Source organism: Mobula birostris, chromosome 29 (genome assembly GCF_030028105.1).
Source record: "Mobula birostris isolate sMobBir1 chromosome 29, sMobBir1.hap1, whole genome shotgun sequence".
NCBI classification, from domain to species: domain Eukaryota; kingdom Metazoa; phylum Chordata; class Chondrichthyes; order Myliobatiformes; family Myliobatidae; genus Mobula; species Mobula birostris.
In genome coordinates, this window is record NC_092398.1 from 36,247,616 (window position 1) to 36,275,515 (window position 27,900).

Below are 27,900 nucleotides of genomic sequence, written 5' to 3' on the forward strand. Positions count from 1 at the left end.
CTAGGCCTCCGGCTTGGAGGCCTTGCCCCAGTTGCAGAGGCCGAGGGCAGGGCCTGGGAGGGCAATGACGAGGAACGAGGTGCCAGCCAGTGAGGACAGGATGGAGGCAGCGAGGGTAAAGCCAAAAGACCAGAGGTAGCTCAGCTCGAGGCCGGTCCGCTGAAGACCCAGCACGGCCTGGTCGAAGGCCAGCAGCGTTGCCACGGCAGCCAGACCTGCAAGGAGAGAGTGAGAGCAAGGTGAGTACATGGGCAATGATGTGGGAGGGGGGCAGAGTCCCAGCTCTTCGAAAACGACGTGGGGAGGGAAACCCTCCAAGGACCCCTCCCTAGACAAGCAATTGCTGCCTCACTCAAGGAGGGGGAGAGGGGAAATGGAGGGGGTGAGGGAGGGGTTTGAACAGGAGGGGGGAGTGTAGGGGTTACAGAGATAGGGAGGGGGTGAGGGAGGGGTTTGAACAGGAGGGTGGGGAGTGTAGGGGTTACAGAGACAGGGAGGGGGTGAGGGAGGGGTTTGAACAGGAGGGGGGAGTGTAGGGGTTACAGAGATAGGGAGGGGGTGAGGGAGGGGTTTGAACGGGAGGACGGAGAGTGTAGGGGTTAGAGAGATAGGGAGGGGGTGAGGGAGGGGTTTGTACAGCAGGGGGGAGTGTCGGGGTTACAGAGATAGGGAGGGGGTGAGGGAGGGGTTTGAACAGGAGGGGGGAGTGTAGGGGTTACAGAGATAGGGAGGGGGTGAGGGAGGGGTTTGTACAGCAGGGGGGAGTGTCGGGGTTACAGAGATAGGGAGGGGGTGAGGGAGGGGTTTGAACAGGAGGGGGGAGTGTAGGGGTTACAGAGATAGGGAGGGGGAGTGTAGGGGTTACAGAGATAGGGAGGGGGTGAGCAGGAGGGGGAGTGTAGAGGTTACAGAGATAGGGAGGGGGTGAGGGAGGGGTTTGAACAGGAGGGGGGAGAGTAGGGGTTACAGAGATAGGGAGGGGGTGAGGGAGGGGTTTGAACGGGAGGACGGAGAGTGTAGGGGTTTACAGAGATAGGGAGGGGGTGAGGGAGAGGTTTGAACAGGAGGAGGGAGTGCAGGGGTTACAGAGATAGGGAGGGGGTGAGGGAGGGGTTTGAACAGGAGGGGGGAGTGTAGGGGTTACAGAGATAGGGAGGGGGTGAGGGAGGGGTTTGAACAGGAGGGGGGAGTGTAGGGGTTACAGAGATGGGGGGTGAGGGAGGGGTTTGAACAGGAGGGGGGAGTGTAGGGGTTACAGAGATAGGGAGGGGGTGAGGGAGGGGTTTGAGCAGGAGGGGGGGAGTGTAGGGGTTACAGAGATAGGGAGGGGGTGAGGGAGGGGTTTGAACAGGAGGGGGGAGTGTAGGGGTTACAGAGATAGGGAGGGGGTGAGGGAGGGGTTTGAGCAGGAGGGGGGGAGTGTAGGGGTTACAGAGATAGGGAGGGGGTGAGGGAGGGGTTTGAACAGGAGGGGGGGTGTAGAGGTGACAGAGATAGGGAGGGGGTGAGGGAGGGGTTTGAACAGGAGGGGGGAGTGTAGGGGTTACAGAGATAGGGAGGGGGTGAGGGAGGGGTTTGAACGGGAGGGGGGAGTGTAGGGGTTACTGAGATAGGGAGGGGGTGAGGGAGGGGTTTGGACAGGAGGGGGGAGTGTAGGGGTAACAGAGATAGGGAGGGGGTGAGGGAGGGGTTTGGACAGGAGGGGGGAGTGTAGGGGTAACAGAGATAGGGAGGGGGTGAGGGAGGGGTTTGAACAGTAGGGGGGGAGAGTCGGGGTTACAGAGATAGGGAGGGGGTGAGGGAGGGATTTGAACAGGAGGGGGGAGTGTCGGGGTTACAGAGATAGGGAGAGGGTGAGGGAGGGGTTTGAACAGGAGGGGGGAGTGTCGGGGTTACAGAGATAGGGAGGGGGTGAGGGAGGGGTTTGAACAGGAGGGGGGAGTGTCGGGGTTACAGAGATAGGGAGGGGGTGAGGGAGGGGTTTGAACAGGAGGGGGGAGTGCCGGGGTTACAGAGGTAGGGAGGGGGTGAGGGAGGGGTTTGAACAGGAGGGGGGAGTGTAGGGGTTACAGAGATAGGGAGGGTGTGAGGGAGGGGTTTGAACAGGAGGGGGGTGTAGGGGTTACAGCGATGGGGAGGGGGTGAGGGAGGGGTTTGAACAGGAGGGGGGAGTGTGGGGGTTACAGAGATAGGGAGGGGTTTGAACAGGAGGGGGGAGTGTAGGGGTAACAGAGATGGGGGGTGAGGGAGGGGTTTGAACAGGAGGGGGGAGTGTAGGGGTTACAGAGATAGGGAGGGGGTGAGGGAGAGGTTTGAACAGGAGGAGGGAGTGTAGGGGTAACAGAGATAGGGAGGGGGTGAGGGAGGGGGAGTGTAGGGGTTACTGAGATAGGGAGGGGGTGAGGGAGGGGTTTGAACAGGAGGGGGGAGTGTCGGGGTTACAGAGATGAGGAGGGGGCGACAGAGGGACGGAGGGAACTCTGCCACTCACCAGCGGAGATGAAGAAGGAAGCGGAGAGTTTGATCAGGAAGTCTGGGTTGTGCCTCAGTGACATACTGATGGAGAGGGAGCCGAGGACCATGAGGCAGAGGCACAGCACGGCCAGCGCCGCCACCACGATAAACAGAGCTGAGGACAAAATAACACCGGGGGTGGGGGGAAGGGGGGAGAGAGAGGGGGGGGGTCAGGGAGGGGGGAGAGAGGGAGGGGAAAGGGGGAGCGGGGAGAGGTAGAGAGGGGGGAGGGGGAGAGAAAGGGGAGAGAGAGAGGGGGAGAGAGAGAGAGAGATGGAAGAGAGGGGGAAGAAAGAAAATGGATGATCTTTCCATGAGAAAGGGACAGTCAATTATAGACTATGATATAAAAGCAGAGTTAGGTCATTCGGCCCATCAAGTCAACTCTATCATTCCATCATGGCTGATTTATTATCCCTCTCAACGCCACACTCCTTTCTTCTCCCAGTAACCTTTGACACCCTGACTAACCAAGAACCTATCAACCTCTGTCTTACACATGGCGTACCTGGAGCTCAGAAAAATAGAGGGCTATGGGTAACCCCGGGTACTTTCTGAGGTAAGTACATGTTCAGCACAGCTTTGTGGGCCGAAGGGTCTGTATTGTGCTGTAGTTTTTCTATGTTTCTATAAATATACTCAATGACTTGGCCTCCACAGCCTCCTGTGGCAACAGATTCCACAGATTCACCTCTCTGGCTAAAGGAATTCCTCCTCATCTCCGTCCTAAAAGGATGGCGCTCTGTTTTACGGTATGCCCTTTGGCCCTTGACTCTCCCACCATAGGAAACATGACATGAAGGGTCTGGGCCCGAAACGTCGACTGTTTTGTTCCTGCCCACTGATGCTGCCTGACCTGCTGAGCTCCTCCAGCACGTTGTCCACTTTATTCCCCCTTTATTCCCACTTTGCCTCCTGCTAGTCAGACAATGCTCTATCCTTGCCACCTCCAACGGGATCCCACCACTAAGCACATCTTTCCCTCCCCCACTCTCTCGGCATTCCGCAGGGATCGCTCCCTACACAACTCCCTTGTCCATTCGTCCCCCCCATCCCTCCCCACTGATCTCCCTCCTGGCACTTATCCGTGTAAGCGGAACAAGTGCTACACATGCCCTTACACTTCCTCCCTCACCACCATTCAGGGCCCAGACAGTCCTTCCAGGTGAGGCAACACTTCACCTGTGAGTCGACTGGGGTGATATACTGTGTCCAGTGCTCCCGATGTGGCCTTTTATATATTGGCGAGACCCGACGCAGACTGGGAGACCACTTTGCTGAACATCTACGCTCTGTCCGCCAGAGAAAGCAGGATCTCCCAGTGGCCACACATTTTAATTCCACATCCCATTCCCATTCTGACATGTCTATCCACGGCCTCCTCTACTGTAAAGATGAAGCCACACTCAGGTTGGAGGAACAACACCTTATATTCCGTCTGGGTAGCCTCCAACCTGATGGCATGAACATCGACTTCTCTAACTTCCGCTAAGGCCCCACCTCCCCCTCGTACCCCATCTGTTACTCATTTTTATGCACACATTCTTTCTCTCACTCTCCTTTTTCTCCCTCTGTCCCTCTGAATATACCTCTTGCCCATCCTCTGGGTCCCCCCCCCTTTGTCTTTCTCCCCAGACCTCCTGTCCCATGATCCTCTCGTATCCCCTTTTGCCAATCACCTGTCCAGCTCTTGGCTCCATCCCTCCCCCTCCTGTCTTCTCCTATCATTTTGGATCTCTCCCCACCCCCCCTCCAACTTTCAAATCCCTTACTCACTCTTCCTTCAGTTAGTCCTGACGAAGGGTCTTGACCTGAAACATCGACTGTACCTCTTCCTAGAGATGCTGCCTGGCCTGCTGCGCTCACCAGCAACTTTGATGTGTGTTGCTCTATCCTTGCTAGTGTCTTTTCTGTAAAGCCATGGGCTCTCATTTTGTTAAGTAGCCTCATGTGCAGCACGTTGTCAAAGGCCTTCTGAAACTTCAAGTCAACAACATCCACTGACTCTTCTTTGTCTATCCTGCCTGTTACTTCATCAAAGAATTCCACCAGCTTTGTCAGACAAGATTTCCTCTTGAGGAAACCGTGCTGACTTTGGCTAATTTTATTGTGTTGCTGCAAGTATTCTGAAATGTCATCCTTAACAATAGATTCCAACATCTTCCCAACAAACAAAGGTAGGCGAGCTGGCCTATAATTTCCTGTCTTTTGCCTCCCTCTTTTCAAGCTTGGAGTGACTTCTGCAAATTGTTCAGTCCTCTGGAACCATTCCAGAATCGAGTGATTTTTGAAAGCTCTTTACAAATGCCTCCACGATAAAATTATGATGACCTCACCTTTATCTGCTTCTCGACCCATTACTTTTGTATTTTCTCCTGTGGTAAAAAATCGAAAATAACTGCAGTTGGAGCCTAAAAGGGTGACGAGACAGTGAAACAGACATGATTACAACAGAGGCGCCACTCTCCCGTGCAAACCACACCCAACCCTGTGCTGCCCTCAGCCAGACCCAGGACCAGGACACGCCCAGAACCAACACAAAACCTTGAGCCTCACACCTGACAGCTCCAGCCTCCACGAGCTGCTACCTGTCTGCAGACAGGTCACATGTTCCACTGGTCCGAAGCATCCTACAAACGCATCCGCACAGGCACCAAATGGCGCAGGCAGGAAACGGTGAGAACGGACAGACTGCCGGCTACCCACACTGGCATTGCCATTCACCCACATGCTGCCCCCAGAGTCCCAGCGGGATGCCAACTCAAAGATGGAGGAGAACGGAGCACAGAGAGACACGAAGGGAGTGGATGTGGACACGTACAGACTGTAATCAGACTCCTCTGAATGTCCACATTACCCCTGTTACACAGGGAGACTCTCCCTCATTATTTCTGTTACAGAGGGAGTCTCTCCCCCATTACCCCTGTTACAGAGGAAATTTCTCCCTCATGGTGGAGGATTACAAATACCTGGGGATACGAATTGACAATAAACTGGACTGGTCAAAGAACACTGAGGCTGTCTACAAGAAGGGTTAGAGCCGTCTCTATTTCCTGAGGAGACTGAGGTCCTTTAACATCTGCCGGACGATGCTGAGGATGTTCTATGAGTCTGTGGTGGCCAGTGCGATCATGTTTGCTGTTGTGTGCTGGGGCAGCAGGCTGAGGGTAGCAGACACCAACAGAATCAACAAACTCATTCGTAAGGCCGGTGATGTTGTGGGGATGGAACTGGACTCTCTCACGGTGGTGTCTGAAAAGAGGATGCTGTCCAAGTTGCATGCCATCTTGGACAATGTCTCCCATCCACTACATGATGTACTGGTTGGGCACAGGAGTACATTCAGCCAGAGACTCATTCCACCGAGATGCAACACAGAGCGTCATAGGAAGTCATTCCTGCCTGTGGCCATCAAACTTTACAACTCCCCCCTAGGAGGGTCAGACACCCTGAGCCAATAGGCTGGTCCTGGACTTATTTCCATCTGGCATAATTTACATATTATTATTTAATTATTTATGGTTTTATATTGCTATATTTATACTCTATTCTTGGTTGGTGCAATTGTAATGAAACTCAATTTTCCTCGGGATCAATAAAGTATGTCTATCTATCTATTAACCCTGTTACAGAGAAGTCTCCCTATTATCCCTGTTACAGAGGGAATCTCACCCCCATTATCTCTGTTACTGAGTTGATATTTCCCTTTACCCCTGTTACAGAGGGTTCTCTCCCCCATTACCCCTGTTACAGAAGGAGTCTCTCCACATTACCCCTGTAGAAGAGGGGTCTCTCCCCCATTTTTCCTGTTACAGAGGGAGTCTCTCCACATTAACCCTGTCACAGAGGGCGAGTCTCCCGGATTATCTGTGTTAGAGAGAGTCTCTCCCCTATTACACCTGTTACAGAGGGGTCTCTCCCTCCTTACCCCTTTTACAGAAGGTCTCTCCCATTAAACGTGTTACAGAGGGCGAGTCTCCCACATTACCTGTGTTAGAGAGACTCTTCCCCCATTCCCCCTGTTACAGAAGGTTAATCCCCCATTACCCAGGTTACAGAGGGAGTCTCTACCCCAATACTCCTGTTACAGTGTGGTCTTTCCCCCATCACTCCTGTTACTTAGTCTGTCTCTCCCCCATTACCCCTGTTACAGAGGGAGTCTTTCCCCATCACCCAGGTTACAGAGGGAGTCTCTACCCCAATACTCCTGTTACATGTGGTCTCTCCCCCATTCCCCCTGTTACAGAGGGAGTCTCTCCCTCTCACTCCTGTCAGGGGGAGTCTCTCCCTCTCACTCCTGTCAGGGGGAGTCTCTCTCGCATTCTTCCTGTTACAAAGGGTCTCTCCCCATTACCTGTGTTAGAAGGGGAGTATTTCCACTTACCACTGTTACAGAGGGGATCTCTCCCCTTTACTTTGTTACAGTGGGTCTCTCTCCCCCATTACTGCTGTTACTGAGGGAGTCTCAACCCCATTACCCCTATTATAGAGGGTCTCTACCCCATTACACTTGTTACAGAGTAGCTACTACTCCATGACCCTATTACAGAGGGGTCCCTACCCCATTTCCCTATTACAGAGGGAGATCTCTATCTCCTTACCTCTGTTATAGAGGGAGACTCCCCAGTATTACACCTGTTACAGAAGGAGCCTCTCCCCTATTATCACAATTACAGAGGGAGTCAGTTCCCCCATTATCCCTGTTATGGGGGGATTCTTTCCCCCAGTATCCCTGTTACAGACCGAGTCTCTCCCCATTATCCCTGTTACAGAGGGAGACTCCCCCATTACCCCTGTTACAGAGGGAGTCTCTTCCCCCATTACACTTGTTACAAGGGAAATCTCTCTCCCCCATTACCCCTGTTACAGAGGGAATCTCATCCCCATTATCCCTGTTACTGAGTTTATATTTCTCTTTACCCCGTTACAGAGAGTGTCTCCCACATTACTCCTGTTATAGAGGGAGACTCCCCCATTACCCAGGTTACAGAGGGAGTCTCTTCCCCCATTACATCTGTTACAAGGGGAATCTCTCTCCCCCATTACCCCTGTTACAGAGGGTGTCTCTACATTATTACATCTGTTACAAAGGGAGCTCTCCTCCATTACCCCTGATTCAGAGGGAGTCCTTCCCCATGTCCCCTATCACAGAGGGAGTCTCTCCCCCAGTATCCCTGTCACAAAGGGAGACTCTACCCCATTACCCCTGTTACAGAGGGAATCTCACCCCCATTATCCTTGTTACTAAGTTTATATTTCCCTTTACCCCGTTACAGAGAGTGTCTCTTCCCCATTATCACTGTTACAGAGAGAATCTCACTTCATTATCCCCGTTACAGAGAGTGTCTCCCGCATTACTCCTGTTATAGAGGGAGACTCCCCCATTACCCAGGTTACAGAGGGAGTCTCTTCCCCCATTTCACCTGTTACAAGGGAAATCTCTCTCCCCATTACCCATGTTACACAGGGTGTCTCTACATTATTACATCTGTTACAGAGGGAGTCTCTCCCCCATTCCCCCTGTTAGAGGGGTCTTCCCCCCATTATCTTTGTTACAGAGGGAGTCTCTCCCCCATTATTACATCTGTTACAGAGGGAGTCTCTCCCCTATTTCCCCTGTTAGAGGGGTCTTCACCCCATTATCTCTGTTACAGAGGGAGTCTCTCCCCATTACCCCATTACAGAGGGAGTCTCTCCCCCATTTCCCCTGTTAGAGGGGTCTTCCCCCCATTATCTCTGTTACAGAGGGAATCTCTCCCCCATTTCCCCTGTTAGAGGGGTCTTCCCCCCATTATCTCTGTTACAGAGGGAGTCTCTCCCCCATTATCTCTGTTACAGAGGGAGTCTCTCCCCCATTTCCCCTGTTAGAGGGGTCTTCCCCCCATTATCTCTGTTACAGAGGGAGTCTCTCCCCCATTATCTCTGTTACAGAGGGAGTCTCTCCCCTATTACCCCATTACAGAGGGAGTCTCTCCCCCATTATCTCTGTTACAGAGGGAGTCTCTCCCCCATTACCTCTGTTACAGAGGGAGTCTCCCCCCCAATTATGCCTCTTACGGGGCAAGTCTCTCCTGCATTACCCAGATTACAGAAGGAGTCTGTCCTCCATTACCCCACGCAAAGGGAGTCTCTACCTTATTAGAGTCCCATTACAAAGGTGTCTCTACCCCATTATCCCATTACAGGAGTCATTCCCCCATTAGGCCTGTTACAGAGGGAGTTTCTCCCCATGACCCCATTACAGAGGGAGTCTCTTCCCATTACCCCATTACAGATGGTCTCCCCTGTTACCCATTTTACAGGGGTAGTCTTTCCTCTTACCGCTGTTACAGAGGGAGTCTCTGCCCCAGTATCCCTGTTATAGAAGGTCTCCTCCAATATCCCTGTAATAGAAGGAGTCTTTACCCCATCATGCCTGTTTCAGAGGGAGACTCTCCCCATTACTATTGTTACTGAGGGAGACTTCCCCATTACCCCAATAGAGAAGGAATCTCTCCCCCATTACCCCGTTACAGATGGAGTCTCTAACCCATTATCCCATTGCAGAGCCAGTTTCTCTCCCCCATTACCCTGTTACAGATGCTCTCCCCAAAATTCCTGCTACAGAGGGTGTCTCTACCCCATTACCGAGGGTCTCCACCCTATTACCCTATTACAGAGGGAGTCTCTCCTCCCCATTGCTCCTGCTACTGCGTGGTCTCTACCTCATGACCCCTGTTACAGGGGAGTCTCTCCCTCATCACCCCTCTTACAGAAGGAGTCTCCCCCCCATTATCCCAGAGTCTCTACCCAATTACACATGTTACAGAGGGGCCTCAATCCCATTACTCCATTTCAGAGGGAGTCTCTCTCCCATCACTCCTGTTACCGTGTGGCTTATACCCATTACCCCTGTTACACAGGGAGTCTCTCCACCATTACCCCTATCACAGAAGGCCTCACCATTATCCATGTTACAGAGGGTGTCTCTCCCCATTACCACTGTTGCAGAGGGAGTCTCTCCCCCATTACAGCTGCTACAGAGTTAATCTTTCCCTTTATCCCTGTTGGAGAGGGAGTCTCTCCCCCATTACCCCCGATACAGTGTGGTCTCTACCCCATTACCCATGTTATATACTTTATTGTCGCCAAACAATTGATACTAGAGCGTACAATCATCACAGCGATATTTGATTCTGCGCTTTGCACTCCCTGGATTAAAAATCAATAGTAAGTATTAAAAATTTAAATTATAAATCATAAATAGAAAATAGAAAAGGGAAAGTAAGGTAGTGCAAAAGAAAACCGAGAGGCAGGTCCGGATATTTGGAGGGTACGGCCCAGATCCGGGTCAGGATCCGTTCAGCAGTCTTATCACAGTTGGAAAGAAGCTGTTCCCAAATCTGGCCGTACGAGTCTTCAAGCTCCTGAGCCATCTCCCGGAGGGAAGAGGGACGAAAAGTGTGTTGGCTGGGTGGGTCGTGTCCTTGATTACCCTGGCAGCACTGCTCCGACAGCGTGTGGTGTAAAGTGAGTCCACGGATGGAAGATTGGTTTGTGTGATGTGCTGCACCGTGTTCACGATCTTCTGCAGCTTCTTCCAGTCTTGGACAGGACAACTTCCATACCAGGTTGTGATGCACCCTAGAAGAATGCTTTCTACGGTGCATCTATAAAAATTAGTGAGGGTTTTAGGGCACAGGCCAAATTTCTTTCGTTTTCTCAGGAAGTAAAGGTGCTGGTGGGCCTTCTTGGCAGTGGACTCTGCTTGGTTGGACCAAGTCAGGTCATTTGTGATATTGACCCTGAGGAACTTAAAACTTTTGACCTGTTCCACTTGCGCATCACCGATGTAAATGGGGTCGTGCGGTCCACTACTCCTTCTGAAGTCAACAACCAATTCCTTCGTCTTGCTGATGTTCAGGGATAGGTTATTGTCTTCGCACCATGCCACCAGGTTCTTAATTTCCTCTCTGTACTCAAACTCATCATTACCCGAGATACGGCCTACAATTGTGGTGTCATCAGCAAACTTAGTTTCTCTCGCATTAGCCCTGTTACAGAGGGGTCCCTACCCCATTACCCTTGTTACAAATGGGTCTCTACCCTATTACCCTTGTTACAGAAGGTGTCTCTACCCCATTATCCCTGTTATAGAGGGACTCTCTACCCCATTATCGTGTTACAGAGGTAGTCTCACTCCCATTTCTCCTGCTACAGAGAGAGTCTTTCACCCATTACCCGTTACAGAGAGAGTTTCTCCCCCAGTATCCCTGTTACAAAGGGAGTCTTTCCCCCATTATCCCTGCTACAGAGTTAGTCTTTCCCATTACCCCTGTTACAGAGGGAGTCTCTACCCATTACATACCCCATTACATAGAAGCAGAGAAACATAGACAATAGGTGCAGGAGCCTGCACCGCCATTCAGTATGATCATGGCTGATCATCCAACTCAGAACCCTGTACCTGCCTTCTCTCCATACCCCCGATCCCTTTAGCCACAAGGGCCATATCTAACTCCCTCTTAAATATAGCCAATGAACTGGCCTCAACTGTTTCCTGTGGCAGAGAATTCCACAGATTCACCACTCTCTGTGTGAAGAAGTTTTTCCTAATCTCGGTCCTAAAAGACTTCCCCTTTATCCTCAAACTGTGACCCCTCGTTCTGGACTTCCCCAACATCGGGAACAATCTTCCTGCATCTAGCCTGTCCAGTCCCTTTAGGATTTTACATGTTTCAATAAGATCCCCCCCCCCCCAATCTTCTAAATTCCAACGGGTATAAGCCCAGCCGATCCAGTCTTTCATCATATGAAAGTCCTGCCATCCCAGGAATCAATCTGGTGAACCTTCTTTGTACTCCCTCTATGGCAAGAATATCTCTCCTCAGATTAGGGGACCAAAACTGCACACAATACTCCAGGTGTGGTCTCACCAAGGCCTTGTACAACTGCAGTAGTACCTCCCTGCTCCTGTACTCGAATCCTCTTGCTATGAATGCCAGCACACCATTCGCCTTTTTCACCGCCTGCTGTACCTGCATGCCCACTTTCAATGACTGGTGTATAATGACACCCAGGTCTCGTTGCACCTCCCCTTTTCCTAATCGGCCACCTTTCAGATAATAACAACAGGAATTCTGCAGATGCTGGAAATTCAAGCAACACACATCAAAGTTGCTGGTGAACACAGCAGGCCAGGCAGCATCTCTAGGAAGAGGTACAGTCGACGTTTCAGGCCGAGACCTTTCGTCAGGACTAACTGAAGGAAGAGCTAGTAAGGGATTTGAAAGTTGGAGGGGGAGGGGGAGATCCAAAATGATAGGAGAAGACAGGAGGGGGAGGGATGGAGCCAAGAGCTGGACAGGTGATTGGCAAAAGGGGATACGAGAGGATCATGGGACAGGAGGTCCGGGAAGAAAGACGGGGGGGGGGGAACCCAGAGGATGGGCAAGAGGTATATTCAGAGGGACAGAGGGAGAAAAAGGAGAGTGAGAGAAAGAATGTGTGTATAAAAATAAGTAACAGATGGGGTACGAGGGGGAGGTGGGGCCTTAGCGGAAGTTAGAGAAGTCGATGTTCATGCCATCAGGTTGGAGGCTACCCAGACGGAATATAAGGTGTTGTTTCTCCAACCTGAGTGTGGCTTCATCTTTACAGTAGAGGAGGCCGTGGATAGACATGTCAGAATGGGAATGGGATGTGGAATTAAAATGTGTGGCCACTGGGAGATCCTGCTTTCTCTGGCGGACAGAGCGTAGATGTTCAGCAAAGCGGTCTCCCAGTCTGCGTCGGGTCTCGCCAATATATAAAAGGCCACATCGGGAGCACCAGACGCAGTATATCACCCCAGTCGACTCACAGGTGAAGTGTTGCCTCACCTGGAAGGACTGTCTGGGGTCCTGAATGGTGGTGAGGGAGGAAGTGTAAGGGCATGTGTAGCGCTTGTTCCGTTTACACGGATAAGTGCCAGGAAGGAGATCAGTGGGGAGGGATGGGGGGGACGAATGGACCAGTTGTGTAGGGAGCGATCCCTGCGGAATGCAGGGGGGGGGGGGAACCTGTATGGGTCCTAGCTATGCCTGCCTTTTTGTTGGGTTTGTGGAACAATCTATGTTCCGTGCCTATTCTGGTATCTGTCCCCCACTTTTCCTTCGCTACATCGACGACTGCATTGGCGCTGCTTCCTGCACGCATGCAGAGCTCGTTGACTTTATTAACTTTGCCTCCAACTTTCACCCTACCCTCAAGTTTACCTGGTCCATTTTCGACACCTCCCTCCCCTTTCTAGATCTTTCTGTCTCTGTCTCTGGAGACAGCTTATCCACTGATGTCTACTATAAGCCTACTGACTCTCACAGCTATCTGGGCTGTTCCTCTTCTCACCCTGTCTCTTGCAAAAACGCCATCCCCTTCTCCCAATTCCTCCGTCTCCACCGCATCTACTCTCAGGATGAGGCTTTTCATTCTAGGACGAGGGAGATGTCTTCATTTTTTAAAGAAAGGGGCTTCCCTTCCTCCACTATCAACTCTGCTCTTAAACGCATCTCCCCCATTTCACGTACATCTGCTCTCACTCCATCCTCCCGCCACCCCACTAGGAATAGGGTTCCCCTGGTCCTCACCTTCCACCCCACCAGCCTCCGGGTCCAACATATTATTCTCCGTAACTTCCGCCACCTCCAACGGGATCCCACCACTAAGCACATCTTTCCCTCCCCCCCCCCCGCATTCCGCAAGGATCGCTCCCTACACAACTCCCTTGTCCATTCGTCCCCCCCATCCCTCCCCACTGATCTCCCTCCTGGCACTTATCCTTGTAAACAGAACAAGTGCTACACATGCCCTTACACTTCCTCCCTCACCACCATTCAGGGCCCCAAACAGTCCTTCCAGGTGAGGCAACACTTCACCTGTGAGTCGACTGGGGTGATATACGGCGTCCGGTGCTCCCGATGTGGCCTTTTATATATTGGCGAGACCCGACGCAGACTGGGAGACCACTTTGCTGAACATCTACGCTCTGTCCGCCAGAGAAAGCAGGATCTCCCAGTGGCCACACATTTTAATTCCACATCCCATTCCCATTCTGACATGTCTATCCACGGCCTACTCTACTGTTTTGATGAAGCCACACTCAGGTTGGAGGAACAACACCTTATATTCCGTCTGGGTAGCCTCCAGCCTGATGGCATGAACATCGACTTCTCTAACTTCCGCTAAGGCCCCACCTCCCCCTCGTACCCCATCTGTTACTCATTTTTATGCACACATTCTTTCTCTCACTCTCCTTTTTCTCCCTCTGTCCCTCTGAATATACCTCTTGCCCATCCTCTGGGTGCCCTCCCCCCTTGTCTTTCTTCCCGGATCTCCTGTCCCATGATCTTCTTGTATCCCCTTTTGCCAATCACCTGTCCAGCTCTTGGCTCCATCCCTCCCCCTCCTGTCTTCTCCTATCATTTTGGATCTCCCCCTCACCCTCCCCCTCCAACTTTCAAATCCCTTACTCACTCTTCCTTCAGTTAGTCCTGACGAAGGGTCTCGGCCTGAAACGTCGACTGCACCTCTTCCTACAGATGCTGCCTGGCCTGCCGTATTCAGATAATAATCTGTTTTCTTGTTTTTGCCAGCAAAGTGGATAACCTCACATTTATCCACATTAAATTGCATCTGCCATGAAAATTTGCCCGCTCACCTAACCTATCCAAGTCATCCTGCATCCTCTTAGCATCCTCAGAGGTAGTATCTCTCTCATTTCATCTGTTACCACGTGGTGTCTACCCCATTACCCCAGTCATAGGGAGTCTCTCCCCTATTACCCCTGTTACAGAGGGATTATCTTCTACAGAGATAATCCTGTAGAATTATCTCTGCTAGGGCGATTCTCTACTGAATTACACTTGTTAGCAGGCTCTCTATCCCATTACCCCATTACAGGGGGAGTCTCTTCCCTATTTCCCCTGTTATGGAGAGAGTCTCTCCCTGTTACAGAGGGGCCTCTACCTCATTAACCCTGTTACCAAGGATTCTCTCCCCTATTATCCCATTACGGAATCTGTCCATTACCCCTGTAACAGAGAGTGCCTGTACCCCATTACCCTTGTTACAGAGTGAGTCTCTATCCAATCACCTCATTGCAATCGCCCATGTTACAGTGTGGTCTCTACACTATTACCAGTAGGGGTCTCTTCCCCATTACTCCTGTTACAGATTGGTCTCCCCCACATTACCCCTAGTACAGAGGGGTCTCTAATCCATTACCCCATCACAGAGGGTGTCTCTACCCCATTACCCCTGCTAGAGTTAGTCTTTCCCTTTACCCCTGTTACAGAGGGAGTCTCGTCCCCATTACCGCATTACAAAGATAGTCTCTCTCCCATTTCTCCTGTTACCACTTGGTCTCTACCCTATTACCTGTCAGATCGCCGGTGGTAAGAGTGGGTTCCCTCACATCCACCCCTCTGACTCTCAATAAGGAGCCCCTCAGGTCTGTGTACTAAGTCCCCTCCTTTACCCCCTGTCGCCACCAACAACTCCATTCTGCTAATTAAATTTGCCGACGACACTACATTGATTGGCCTTATCTCAAACAATAACGAGGTGGCCTACAGGGAAGAAGTCATCACCCTGACACAGTGGTGTCAAGAAAACAACCTGTTTCTCAATGCAACAAAAACAAAGGAGCTGCTTGTGGACGACAGGAGGAATGGGGGAATTGACATCAATGGATCTGGGGTTGAGAGGGTGAACAGCTTTAAGTTCCTCGGCGTCCAGATCACCGAGGATCTCACGTGGTCTGTACACACCGGTTGCGTGGTGAAAAAAGCACAACAGCAGCTCTTTCACCTCAGATGGTTGAGGAAGTTTGGTGTGAGCCCCCAGATCCCAAGAACCTTCTACATGGGCACAATTGAGAGCATTCTGACTGCCTGCATCAACAAAGATATCTCAATGAGTTTAAACGAACTATCGCTACTTAAAACCGATGGAATCAACACCGATTGTGGTCGGAAGCGCCCACGGAGGACACCGGAGGAAGCGCGGGTGTAGATCGGGGTTACAAGTGCGTTTAAGGAAACGGGATTTTAAACTCCCTATACCGACTATCGTGCTGGCGAACGCGCAGTCTGTGGTGAATAAAATCGATGATCTCAGAGCCAGGGCGCTGAATCAGAGGGACATTAGGACCGCGTGTGTCCTTTGTTTCACGGAATCCTGGTTAACTCCTTCCGTACCGGACGCAACGCATCAGATCGACAGGTTTATTGTACACCGTCAGGATAGATCAATAGCGTCTCTCACAAGCAGGGGTGGAGGAGTCTGCCTCATGATCAACTCTTCTTGGTGCACAGATATATCAGTGCTGTCCCAATTCTGCTCACCAGACCTGGAATATCTAGCAGTAAAGTGCCATCCTTTTTACTTACCATGAGAGTTCTCTGGGGTCATTTTGGTAGCAGTTTTCATTCCACCTCAGGCCAATGTCAATCAGGCTTTAGATGATCTGAGTAATGGGATCAACATGCACGAAACAGCGCACTCTAATGCCTTCACCATCGTTTTGGGAGATTTTAACCAGGCCAGTCTGGAAAAAATCACTAAGCAATTACCATCAACAGATCAGTTGCAATACCAGGGGAAACAAAATACTAAAGGAAACAACACACTGGACCATTGCTACACCACCAAGAAGAATGCCCACTGTGCTATTCCACGCCCTCACTTTGGGAAGTCTGGTCACCTGGCTGTACTTCTACTCCCTGAGTATAGGCAGACACTGAAGACGGCAGCACCAGCAATGAAGACCAAGAAGGTTTGGACAAGGGAAGCACAGGAGCGCCTACAGGACTGCTTTGTATTGGTGGACTGGACTGTATTCAGGGATTCATCTTTGAATCTGGATGAGTATGTTGCAGTTATTACCAAGTTCATTAAACCTGTGTGGATGAGTGTGTGCCTACAAAGACTTGCTGTACATTCCCAAACCAAAAGCCGTGGATGAACCAGGAGGTACGTCGTCTGCTGAAGGCTAGATCTGTGGCATTCAAGTCTGGCGACCCAGGCCTGTACCAGAAAACCAGGTATGATTTGTAGAGGGCTATTTCAAGGGTGAAGAGACAATTTCGAACGAGGTTGGAGGTGATATCAGATGCACGACAACTCTGGCAGGGACTGCAAGTCATTACTTCCTACAAAGCGAAACCCAATAGCATGAATGGCAGTGATGCTTCACTATCAGATGAACTCAACACCTTCTATGCCCACTTTGAAAGGGAGAACACAACTACAGTTGTGAAGATCCCTGCTGCACCTGATGACCCTGTGATCTTTGTCTCAGAAGCCGATGTTAGACTGTCTTTAAAGAGAGTGAACCCTCACAAGGCAGAAGGTCCCGATGGAGAACCTGGTAAGGCTCTGAAAACCTGGACCAACCAAATAGCAGGAATATTCAAGGACATTTTCAATCTCTCACTGCTACGGGCAGAAGTTCCCATTTGCTTCAAAAAGGCAACAATTATACCAGTGCCCAAGAAGCATAATGTGGGCTGCCTTAATGACTGTCGTGTGTAGAACTCACATCTACAGTGATGAAATGCCTTGAGAGGTTGGTCATGACTAGAATGAACTCCTGCCTCAGCAAGGAGCTGGACCCATTGCAGTTTGCCTCTCACCACAATAGGCCAATGGCGGATGCAATCTCAATGGCTCTCCACACGGCTTTAGACCACCTGGACAACTCAAACACCTACGTCAGGATGCTGTTCATCGACTTTAGCTCAGCTTTTAATACCATCAATCCCACAATCCTGATTGAGAAGTTGCAGAACCTGGGCGTCTGTACCTCCCTCTGCATTTGGATCCTCGACTTCCACAGTCTGTGCAGATTGGTGATAACATCTCCTCCTTGCTGACGATCAACACTGGTGCACCTCAGGGGTGTGTGCTTAGCCCACTGCTCTACTCGCTATATACACATGACTGTGCGGCTAGGCATAGCTCAAATGCCATCTATAAATTTGCTGACGATACAACCATTGTTGGTAGAATCTCAGGTGGTGACGAGAGGGCGTACAGGAGTGAGATATGCCAACTAGTGGAATGGTGCCACAGCAACAACCTGGCACTCAACGTCAGTAACACGAAAGAGCTGATTGTGGACTTCAGGAAGGGTAAGACGAAGGAACACATACCAATCCTCATAGAGGGATCAGAAGTGGAGACAGTGAGCAGCTTCAAGTTCCTGGGTGTCAAGATCTCTGAGGATCTAACCTGGTTCCAACATATCAATGTAGTCATAAAGAAGGCAAGACAGTTTATTAGACTCTACTAGGAGTTTAAAGAGATTTGGTATGTCAGCAAATACACTCAAAACTTCTATAGTTGTACTGCGGAGAGCAGAGAGCATTCTGACAGGCTACATCACTGTCTGGTATGGAGGGGCTGCTGCACAGGACCAAAAGAAGCTGCAGAAGGTTGTAAATCTAGTCAGCTCCATCTTGGGCACTAGCCGACAAAGTACCCAGGACATCTTCAGGGAGCGGTGTCTCAGAAAGGCAGCGTCCATTATTAAGGACCTCCGGTACCCAGGGCAGCCCTTTTCCCACTGTTACCATCAGGTAGGAGATACAGAAGCCTGAAGGCACACTCTCAACGATTCAGGAACAGCTTCTTCCCCTCTGTCATCTGATTCCTTTTTGTTTTAAATATGCAGAATTTCTGTTTTTGCACGTTTTTATAAATGTATTCAACATACAGTACATAATTGATTTACTTGCTTATTTATGTTTTATTTTATTCATTTTTTTTCTCTGCCAGATTATGTATTGCATTGAACTGCTGCTGCTAAGTTAACAAATTTCACAATACACGCCGGTGTGGGAACCGTACCTCCCTCAATCGCAGGACTCTGCAGAGAGTGGTGCCGACAGCCCAGCGCATCTGTAGTTGTGAACTTCCCACGATTCAGGACATTTACAAGGACAGGTGTGTAAAAAAGGGCCTGAAGGATCATTGGGGACCCGAGTCACCCCAACCATAATCTATTCCAGCTATTACCATCCGGGAAACGGTACCACAGCATAAAAGTCAGGACCAACAGGCTCTGGGTCAGCTTTTTCCACCAGGCCGTCAGACTGATGAACTCACGCTGACGTGAGTGTACTCTATATTACATTGACTGTTCCATTTATTATAAATTACTATGATTGCACATTTAGATGGAGACATAATGTAAAGTACTCCTCATGTATGCGAAGGATGTAAGACAAAGTCAAGTCAATTCAGTTCAATTACTCCTGTTACAGAGGGAATCTCTACCCCATTACGCTTGTTTCAGAGGGATCTCTACCCCAATACCCTATTACAGAGGGAGCCTCTCTCCCATTCCCCCTGTTGCAGAAGTCCTCTCCCCCAGTTTCCCTGTTACAGAGGAAGTCTCTACCCCATTATCCCTTTACAGAGGGAGTGTCTACCCCATTACACTTGTTACGAGTGGTCTCTACCCCTTTACTCCATTTCAGGGGGAATCTCTCCCCCATTACCCCAGTTACAGAGGGACCTCTACCTCATTACACCTGTTACAGAGGGACCTCTACCTCATTACCCCCGTTACAGAGGGACCTCTACCTCATTACCCCAGTTACAGAGGGTGTCTCTACCCCATTACTTACTTTATACTTTATTGTCGCCAAACAATTGGTACTAGAACGTACAATCATCACAGCGATATTTGATTCTGCACTTCACACTCCCTGGATTACAAATATTAAATATTAAAAATAGTTAAAATCAGTAAATATTAAAAAATTAAATTATAAATCATAAATAGAAAATAGAAAATATGGAAAGTAAGGTAGTGCAAAAGAAAACCGAGAGGCAGGTCCGGATATTTGGAGGGTACGGCCCAGATCCGGGTCAGGATCCGTTCAGCAGTCTTATCACAGTTGGAAAGAAGCTGTTCCCAAATCTGGCCGTACGAGTCTTCAAGCTCCTGAGCCTTCTCCCGGAAGGAAGAGGGACAAAAAGTGTGTTGGCTGGGTGGGTCGTGTCCTTGATTATCCTGGCAGCACTGCTCTGACAGCGTGCGGTCTAAAGTGAGTCCAAGGACGGAAACACGAGGAATTCTGCAGATGCTGAAAATTCAAGCAATACACATCAAAGTTGCTGGTGAACGCAGCAGGCCAGGCACCTTCTCTCGGAAGAGGTACAGTCGACGTTTCAGGCTGAGACCCTTTCCTGATGAAGGGTCTCAGCCTGAAATGTCGACTGTACCTCTTCCTAGAGATGCTGCCTGGCCTGCTGCGTTCACCAGCAACTTTGATGTGTGTTCCAAGGATGGAAGATTGGTTTGTGTGATGTGCTGGGCTGTGTTCACGATCTTCTGCAGCTTCTTCTGGTCTTGGACAGGACAACTTCCATACCAGGTTGTGATGCAGCCTAGAAGAATGCTTTCTACGGTGCATCTATAAAAATTAGTGAGGGTTTTAGGGGACAGGCCAAATTTCTTTAGTTTTCTCAGGAAGTAAAGGAGCTGGTGGGCCTTCATGGCAGTGAACTCTGCTTGGTTGGACCAAGTCAGGTCATTTGTGATACTGACCCCGAGGAACTTAAAGATTTTGACCTGTTCCACCTGCGCACCACCAATGTAAATGGGATCGTGTGGTCCGCTACTCCTGAAGTCAACAACCAATTCCTTCGTCTTGCTGATGTTCAGGGATAGGTTATTGTCTTCGCACCATGCCACCAGCTTCTTAATTTCCTCTCTGTACTCAAACTCATCATTACCCGAGATACAGCCTACAATTGTGGTGTCATCAGCAAACTTATATATTGAGTTTGTTGGAAACTTGGCTACACAATCATGGGTGTACAGTGCAGGGGGTTGAGTACTCAGCCTTGTAACATTACACTTGTTATGGAGGGATTTCTATCCCATTACACCATTACAGATGGAGTCTCTCCTGCATTACCCCTGTTACAGAGGGTCTCTCTGCCATTATCCTATTACAGAGGGGCCTTGACCCCATTACTCCTGTTACAGAGGGGTCTTCACACCATTATCCCATTACAGAGGTAGTCTCTCTTCCAGTCCTCCTGTTACCGCGTGGTGTCTATGCCATTACCCCTGTTACATAGGGCGTCTCTTACCCATTACCACTGTTACAGAGGGATTATTCCACATTACCCCTGTTATAGAGGGATTTTCTCTCCCCCATTATCCCTTTACAGAGGGAGTCTTTACCCTATTAACTTGTTACAGAGTGCTCTCTATCCTTTTACCCCATTACCCCAGTTACAGAGAAAGACTCACTCCCATTACCCGTTATTACAGAGAGAGTCTCTCCTTTCAGTATCCCTATTCCAGAAGGAGTCTCTTCCCCATTTTCTGTGATACAAAGGAGTCTCTTGCTCATTACATCTGTTACAGAGGTAGTCTCCACCCCATTTCCCCATTACCAAGGGAGTTTCTCCCTCATTACTCCTGTTGTGGGATGTGTGGGGTGTCAGGAGTAGCACCTCTGGTGGGGGAACATGTCGCGTCCTTTTCAAGGCAGTTAGTCCACCTTTGGTCCCCACCTGGAACTCAGCTCTCACCTATGGCTCCTCGTAGCTGTTTGCATGCGACAGCAGCCACACCCCAGGCTATGACTTCAACAAGCCGGCTAAACCAGGTGAGTGTAGCCGACGGGTCTCAAACCCTCGGTGAGATAGGGAGTTGTCTATCCCAGCATGTGAAGACAGACTCCGGTGGATTGAGCGGACGAGACCAATGGAAGGTCCAACGGTGAAGAAGGCGGTCTCTGCAAGCGTCGTGGAACGTGTAGAGCAGGACTAGACACAGAAGACATCCTGGTCATCCACTGCGCCTAGTCCCATCTCCAGCCGTCTTGACTCTTGTCTTGCCACTGGATCCAGATGGGAATTGGGAAGAGAGAGTGAGGCTGACGCTGCGCAACTCTCCCTCACTTAAATCCAAATCACGCGCTAGTCTCGACACCATCATAACGGTGTGGAGGTCCTCATTGAGGTCGACGATGGACGAACATTACACTCCTGTTGCAGGGGAAGTCTCTCCTACATTACCTTTTTTACAGATGGTCCCTCCCCCATTGCCCCAATACATTTGTCAGAGAGGGAATCTCTCCCATTACAGAGGGAATCTGTACCCCATTACCCTTGTTACAGAGTGAGTCTCTACCTAAACACCCCATTACAGAGCGTGTGTCTCACCCATCTGTTACAGCGTGGTCCCCCTGGTATGAGGGGGTCTGTTCCCCATTACTCTTGTTACAGATGGGTCTCTCCCACATTACCCCTGCTACAGAGGGGTATCTACCCCATTAACCCAGTTTAGAGGGAATCTCTCCATTACCCCATTACAGAGGGAGTCTCTCCCCCATAACCCCTGTTACAGGGTTAGTCTTTGCCTTTACCCCTGTGACAGAGGGGTTCTCCCCCCTCACTCCTGTTAACAGAAGCCTCTCCCCATTACCCCCTTTACTGAGGGAATCTCTACCCCATTACACTTGTTTCAGAGGGGTCTCTACCCCATTACCCCATTACAGAGGTAGTCTCTCTCCCCTTTCTCCTGTTACCGTGTGGTCTCTACCCCATTACCCCTGTTACATAAGGTGTCTCTCCCCTTTCATAAGAAGAGCTTACAAAAGTTTCAAAAACTAGGCAATGGTAAAGATTTAGAAGATTATAGGGTGAGCAGGAAGGAGTTTAAGAATGAAATTAGGAGAGCCAGAAAGGGCCATGAGAAGGCCTTGGCAGACAGGATTAAGGAAAACCCCAAGACATTCTACAAGTATGTGACGAGCAAGAGGATAAGACGTGAGAGAATAGAACCAATTAAGTGTGACAGTGGGAAAGTGTGTATGGAACCGGAGGAAATAGGAGAGGTACTTAATGAGTACTTTGCTTCAGTATTCACTAAGGAAAAAGATCTTGGTGATTGTAGGGATGACTTGCAGCAGACTGAAAAGCTTGAGCATGTAGATATTAAGGAAGTGTCAGGACACTGGAGCAGGGATCCAATCGCAGACCCAGTACCGTGCACACAGTGATATTAGTTGAGTAACAAATCCTGAGGTGCAAACAAAAGTTGGCATCAAAGTTCAGGCAGAGATCAAAACATCCAGAGAAATCCAAAAACCAGAATCGGGAAACAGGCAGAGTCGATATTCAGACGGACAGAGTACAGATACGAATGCTGGAAAGGCTCAGGAAAATTTACTGGCACAATCCGGCAACAAACAGGTGAAAACACAGGACTGAAACACACTGACAATACACAGAGAGGCAGATGATAGGTGGAGCACCTGGAGACCCAGGTGGCAGCGATACAGGTAACAATGAGAAACAGGTGAGAGACGGAGTACTCAGTCATACAGGGGCCGGAGTAGAGCAGGAGTGAGGACAGGAGCACATAGCAATACAAAACCACAGACTGACAGCTGGGGGCAAACACACAAAAAGACAGAGTTTAGCCGGAGGTACCGACAGGAAGAGGATGTGCTGGAGCTTTTGGAAAGCATCAAGTTGGATAAGTCACCGGGTCTGTACGGGGTGTACTCCAGGCTGCTGTGGGAAGCGAGGGAGGAGATTGCTGAACCTCTGGCAATGATCTTTGCATCATCAATGAGGACGGGAGAGGTTCCGGTGGATTGGAGGGTTATGGATGTTGTTCCATGATTCAAGAAAAGGAGTGGAGACAGCCCAGGAAATTATACGAGGGGTGATTGATAAGTTCATGGCCTAAGGCAGAAGGGGTCAATTTTAGGAAACCTAGCACATTTATTTTTCCTACATTTACACACTTAGTCCAGCGGTCGTGGAGCATACGGATCCTGTCCTTGTAGAAGTTGGTGTCTTGGACCTCCAGAAGTGGTCCACAGCAGGGGTGATTGATAAGTTCGTGGCCTAAAGTAGAAGGAGATGAGGAGAAACTTCAAACTTCCTGTATTTTCACTCAGAGTTGAACCGCACATGCATGTAACAAGAGCTATATAACTCACCTCCTTCTACCTTAGGCCACAAACTTATCAATCACCCCTGCTGTGGACCACTTCTACAACGAAGGGATCTGTATGCTCCACGACCGCTGGACTAAGTGTGTAAATGTAGGAGGGGACAATATTGAAAAATTAATGTGTTAGGTTTTCTAAAATTGACTCCTTCTACGTTATCAATCACCCCTAGTAGACCAGTGAGTCTTATGAAGAAGATGCTGAGAAGCAGGATTTATGAACATTTGGAGAGGCATAATTGATTAGGAATAGTCAGCAGGGCTTTGTCAAGGGCAGGTTGTGCCTTACAAGCCTGATTAAATTTTTTGAGGATGTGACTAAACACATTGATGAAGGTAGAGCAGTAGATGTAGTGTATATGGATTTCAGCAAGGCATGCAAGGCTTATTGAGAAAGTAAGGAGGCAGGGGATCCAAGGGGACATTGCTTTGTGGATCCAGAACTGGCTTGCCCACAGAAGGCAAAGAGTGGTTGTAGACGGGTCATATTCTGCATGGAGGTCGGTGACCAGTGGTGTGTCTCAGGGATCTGTTCTGGGACCCTTACTCTTTGTGATTTTTATAAATGACCTGGACAAGGAAGTGGAGGGATGGGTTGGTAAATTTGCCGATGACAGAAATGTTGGAGGTGTTGTGGATAGTGTGGAGGGCCGTCAGAGGTTACAACGGAACATTGATAGAATGCAAAACTGGGCTGAGAAGTGGCAGATGGAGTTCAACCCAGATAAGTGTGAAGTGGTTCATTTTGGTGGGTCAAATATGATGGCAAAATATAGTATTAATGGTAAGACTCTTGGCAGTGTGGAGGATCAGAGGGAGCTTGGGGTCTGAGTCCATAGGACACTCAAAGCTGCTATGCAGGTTGACTCTGTGGTTAAGAAGGCATATGGTGTATTGTCCTTCATCAATCGTGGGATTGAGTTTAAGAGCCGAGAGGTAATGTTGCAGCTATATAGGACCCTGGTCAGACCCCAGTTGGAGTACTGTGCTCAGTTCTGGTCACCTCACTACAGGAAGGATGTGGAAACCATAGAAAGGGTGCAGAGGAGATTTTCAAGGATGTTGCCTGGATTGGGGAGCATGCCTTATGAGAATAAATTAAGTGAACTTGCCCTTTTCTCCTTGGAGCAACAGAGGATGAGAGGTGACCTGATAGAGGTGTATAAGATGATGAGAGGCATTGATCGTGTGGATAGTCAGAAGCTTTTTCCCCAGGGCTGAAATGGCTAACATGAGAGGGTATAGTTTTAAGGTGCTTGGAAGAAGGTACAGAGGAGATGTCAGGGGTTAGTTTTTTACGCAGGGAGTGGTGAGTGTGTGGAATGGGCTGTCACCCAAGTTAGTGGAGGCTGATACGATAGGGTCTTTTAAGAGACTCGTGGATAGGTACATGGAGCTTAGAAAAATAGAGGGCTATGGGTAACCCTGGGTAATTTCTAAGGTAAAGACATGTTCGGCACAGCTGTGTGGGCCCTCTGTTACAGAGGGATTATCTCCCCATTACCCATGTTACACAGCGAGTCTCTCCCCCATTATCCTTTTACAGAGATACCCTATTACGATGGGTGTCTCTACCACATTACGCTTGTTATGGAGGGATTTCTACCCCATTATACCATTACAGAGGGAGTCTCTCCCCCATTACCCCTGTTGCAGAAGGGCTCTTTCTCCATTAATCTTGTTACAGAGGGGCCTAATCCATACTCCATTATAGAGGGTGTTTCTCCCCCATTATCCCTGCTACAAAGGAAATCTCTCCCCCATTATCCCTGTTACAGAGGGATTATCTGCCCATTACCCCTGTTATAGAGGGAGTCTCTCCCCCATTATTTCTGTTACAGAGAAATTATCTGTTACAGAGTTGACTCTACAGTTTACCCCCTTACTAAGGGACTCTCTCCCCCTTTAACCCTGTGGCAGAGTGTCTTTACCAGTTATCCCATTACAGAGGGCATCTCTCTACACTGTTACCCCTGTTACAGTAGGAGTCTATCCCATTACCCCATTACAGGGGAAGTCTCTCCCCCGTTATTGTTGTTCCAGATGGAGTCTTGTCTCCATTTTCTCTCATACAGAGGGGTCTCTCGCCCATTACCCCATTACAGAGATACTCTCTCGCCCATTACCCATTACAGAGGGACTCTCTTCCCATTACCCCATTACAGAGGGACTCTCTCACCCATTACCTGTTACAGAGGGACTCTCTTCCCCATTACCCATTACAGAGGGACTCTTTCCCCATTACCCTGTTACAGAGGGACTCTCTTCCCCATTACCCATTACAGACGGACTCTTTCCCCATTACCCCTTACAGAGGGACTCTCTCCCCCATTACCTGTTACAGAGGGACTCTCTCCCCCATTACCTGTTACAGAGGGACTCTCTCACCCATTACCCGTTACAGAGGAGTACAAATTGACTCAGACGGACACGGTGAAGGGTAAGTGGACCACAGATGTGCCCAGTGATCAGACTCACCCGCTGCCGTCTCCGTCTCTGGGCACGGCCTGTCTGCCGTACCGGCCTCCGAGACGCTGGTTGTTGTCTGACACTGCCGCCAGAGCCCCAGACGGACGCTGCTGCAGGTGCGGTTGCTGTCTGGGGCAGCGTCCTTCAGTTCGGCCCAGTGATCTGTCCCCGCAGCCGTGGCCATCAACATCAAAGCCATCAGGCCCACAGCCAGACTCAGACGCAGGGCGCTCTCCCGCCCACGGCTCCCCGTAGACCTCCCACCCCTCCTCCGCCGAGGCAAGCCTCGTCCCTCTGCGTCCTCCGTCCCTGCCAGGAAGTTCGACCACATGGCCCCGGAGGTATCTGCAGATGTCTCGGAGAGTCCTGAGCACAGGGCACCTAGAACTCCCTTCTCACTCCTTCGCTATCTGTCCCTCGTGATGCCTCACTGTTACCCTCTCTCTCTGGCCTCCCTCTCTCCCTCTCTGCCTTACACTATCTCTCTCTCTCTACCTCTACCTCTATCTCTATCTCTCTCTCTGCCCCTCTCCCTGAAGCCTACCTAGGCCTCTCTCACTCTCCCTCCCTGTCGTCACCGCTCCCTCTCTCACTCTATGTATCTATATCTCTCTATATTTATTTCTGTTCTGACCAAAACCTTTCTCTGCTTTCTCTGGCCACTGAATCTCCTGCTTCTTGCTGAGATCACTCTGAAGTTTTGTCAGGCCCCTCTCTCTCTGTCTCCCCCCCACTCTCTCTCACACTCACTCTTTCCCTCTCTCTCTCTTTTCTCCCTCTCCCTCCCACGCTCAGCCCCTCGTTCCTCAGACACTGCACCCTCTCGTTGTTGACTTTTGGGCTGTAGCCCTCCCTGTCTGTCTTGCCCTGACACACCTCTCTTCGGCCCAGCGGATTCTCAGCGCGGCTGTCTGGAGGCTCCTCGCTCTGTTTTTGGCAGCTCCAGACCCTCCTGGGACATCCGATTCCAAGACTGGATCTCCCGCACCTGTTGCTCCCACACAGACCCGGCCAGGCCCTATTTAAAGGTCTCCTTAAAGGAACAGGCCACCAGACACCCTGCTGTCCGCCCCTTCGGCAACCACCCAGTGAGCGGAGGGGTGTCGGGGAAACTGGGACCCGACGAGGAGAACAGCAGAGCAGAACAGAGGGACCGAGGTGTTCGAGCACAGGACAAACATCATGAACGTGGAGAGTGTTGAGGGACCGAGGGACAGAGGTGTTCGAGCACAGGACACACATGGTGAACGTGCGGAGTGTTGAGGGACCGAGGGACCGAGGTGTTCGAGCATAGGACACACGTCATGAACGTGCGGAGGGACCGAGGGACCGAGGGACAGAGGTGTTCGAGCATAGGACACACATCGTGAACGTGAGGAGTGTCGAGGGACCGAGGGACCAAGGTGTACAAGGGTACGACACACACTAAACGGTGGGGAGTGGCGAGAGACAGAGAGACCACAGTGTATGAAGGTAGGACACTCTGTGAACGGTAGGGAATGTCGAGGGACTGAGGACCTCGGTGTTCAAGGGTAGGACATACAGTATGAACGGTGGGGAGAGTCATGAGACCAAGGGACAACTGTGGACAAGAGTAGGATATACCTCGAATGACGGGGAGTGTCAAGAGATGGAGAAGGGTAGGACACTCAGTGTGAATGATAGGGAGTGTCGAGGGACACAGGGACCGAGGTGTTCAAGCATAGGTTGTTGTTCGTCCATCGTTGACGTTGATGAGGACCTCGACATCATTATGATGGTGTTGAGACTAGCGCGTGATTTGGATTTAAGTGAGGGAGAGTTGCGCAGCGTCAGCCTCACTCTCTCTTCCCAATTCCCACCTGATCCAGTGGCAAGACAGAGTCGAGACGGCTGGAGATGGGACTAGGCGCAGTGGATGACCAGGA

General features: G+C 50.2%; 1 protein-coding gene across 1 annotated transcript; it reads right to left on the minus strand.

The window, feature by feature from the left end:
- On the minus strand, positions 1-26,908 carry LOC140190184 (voltage-dependent calcium channel gamma-6 subunit-like). The gene is made up of 4 exons (XM_072246697.1): positions 26,003-26,908; positions 4,851-4,925; positions 2,492-2,629; positions 1-215 (listed from the first exon to the last, which is right to left on the minus strand). Exons 1-4 carry the CDS (start codon positions 26,322-26,324, stop codon positions 1-3), a joined length of 750 nt encoding a protein of 249 aa, XP_072102798.1. The 5' UTR covers positions 26,325-26,908.
- Between the last annotated feature and the right edge of the window lie 992 nt (positions 26,909-27,900).

Coding starts and splice junctions, on each gene's coding strand:
- LOC140190184 (XM_072246697.1), bottom strand. CDS start 26,324: ATGTGGTCGAACTTCCTGGCAGGGACGGAGGACGCAGAGGGACGAGGC. Junction 2,630..4,850: donor GGGTCGAGAAGCAGATAAAG/GTGAGGTCATCA, acceptor TTTTGTCCTCAG/CTCTGTTTATCGTGGTGGCG. Junction 216..2,491: donor TTCCTTCTTCATCTCCGCTG/GTGAGTGGCAGA, acceptor CTCTCCTTGCAG/GTCTGGCTGCCGTGGCAACG.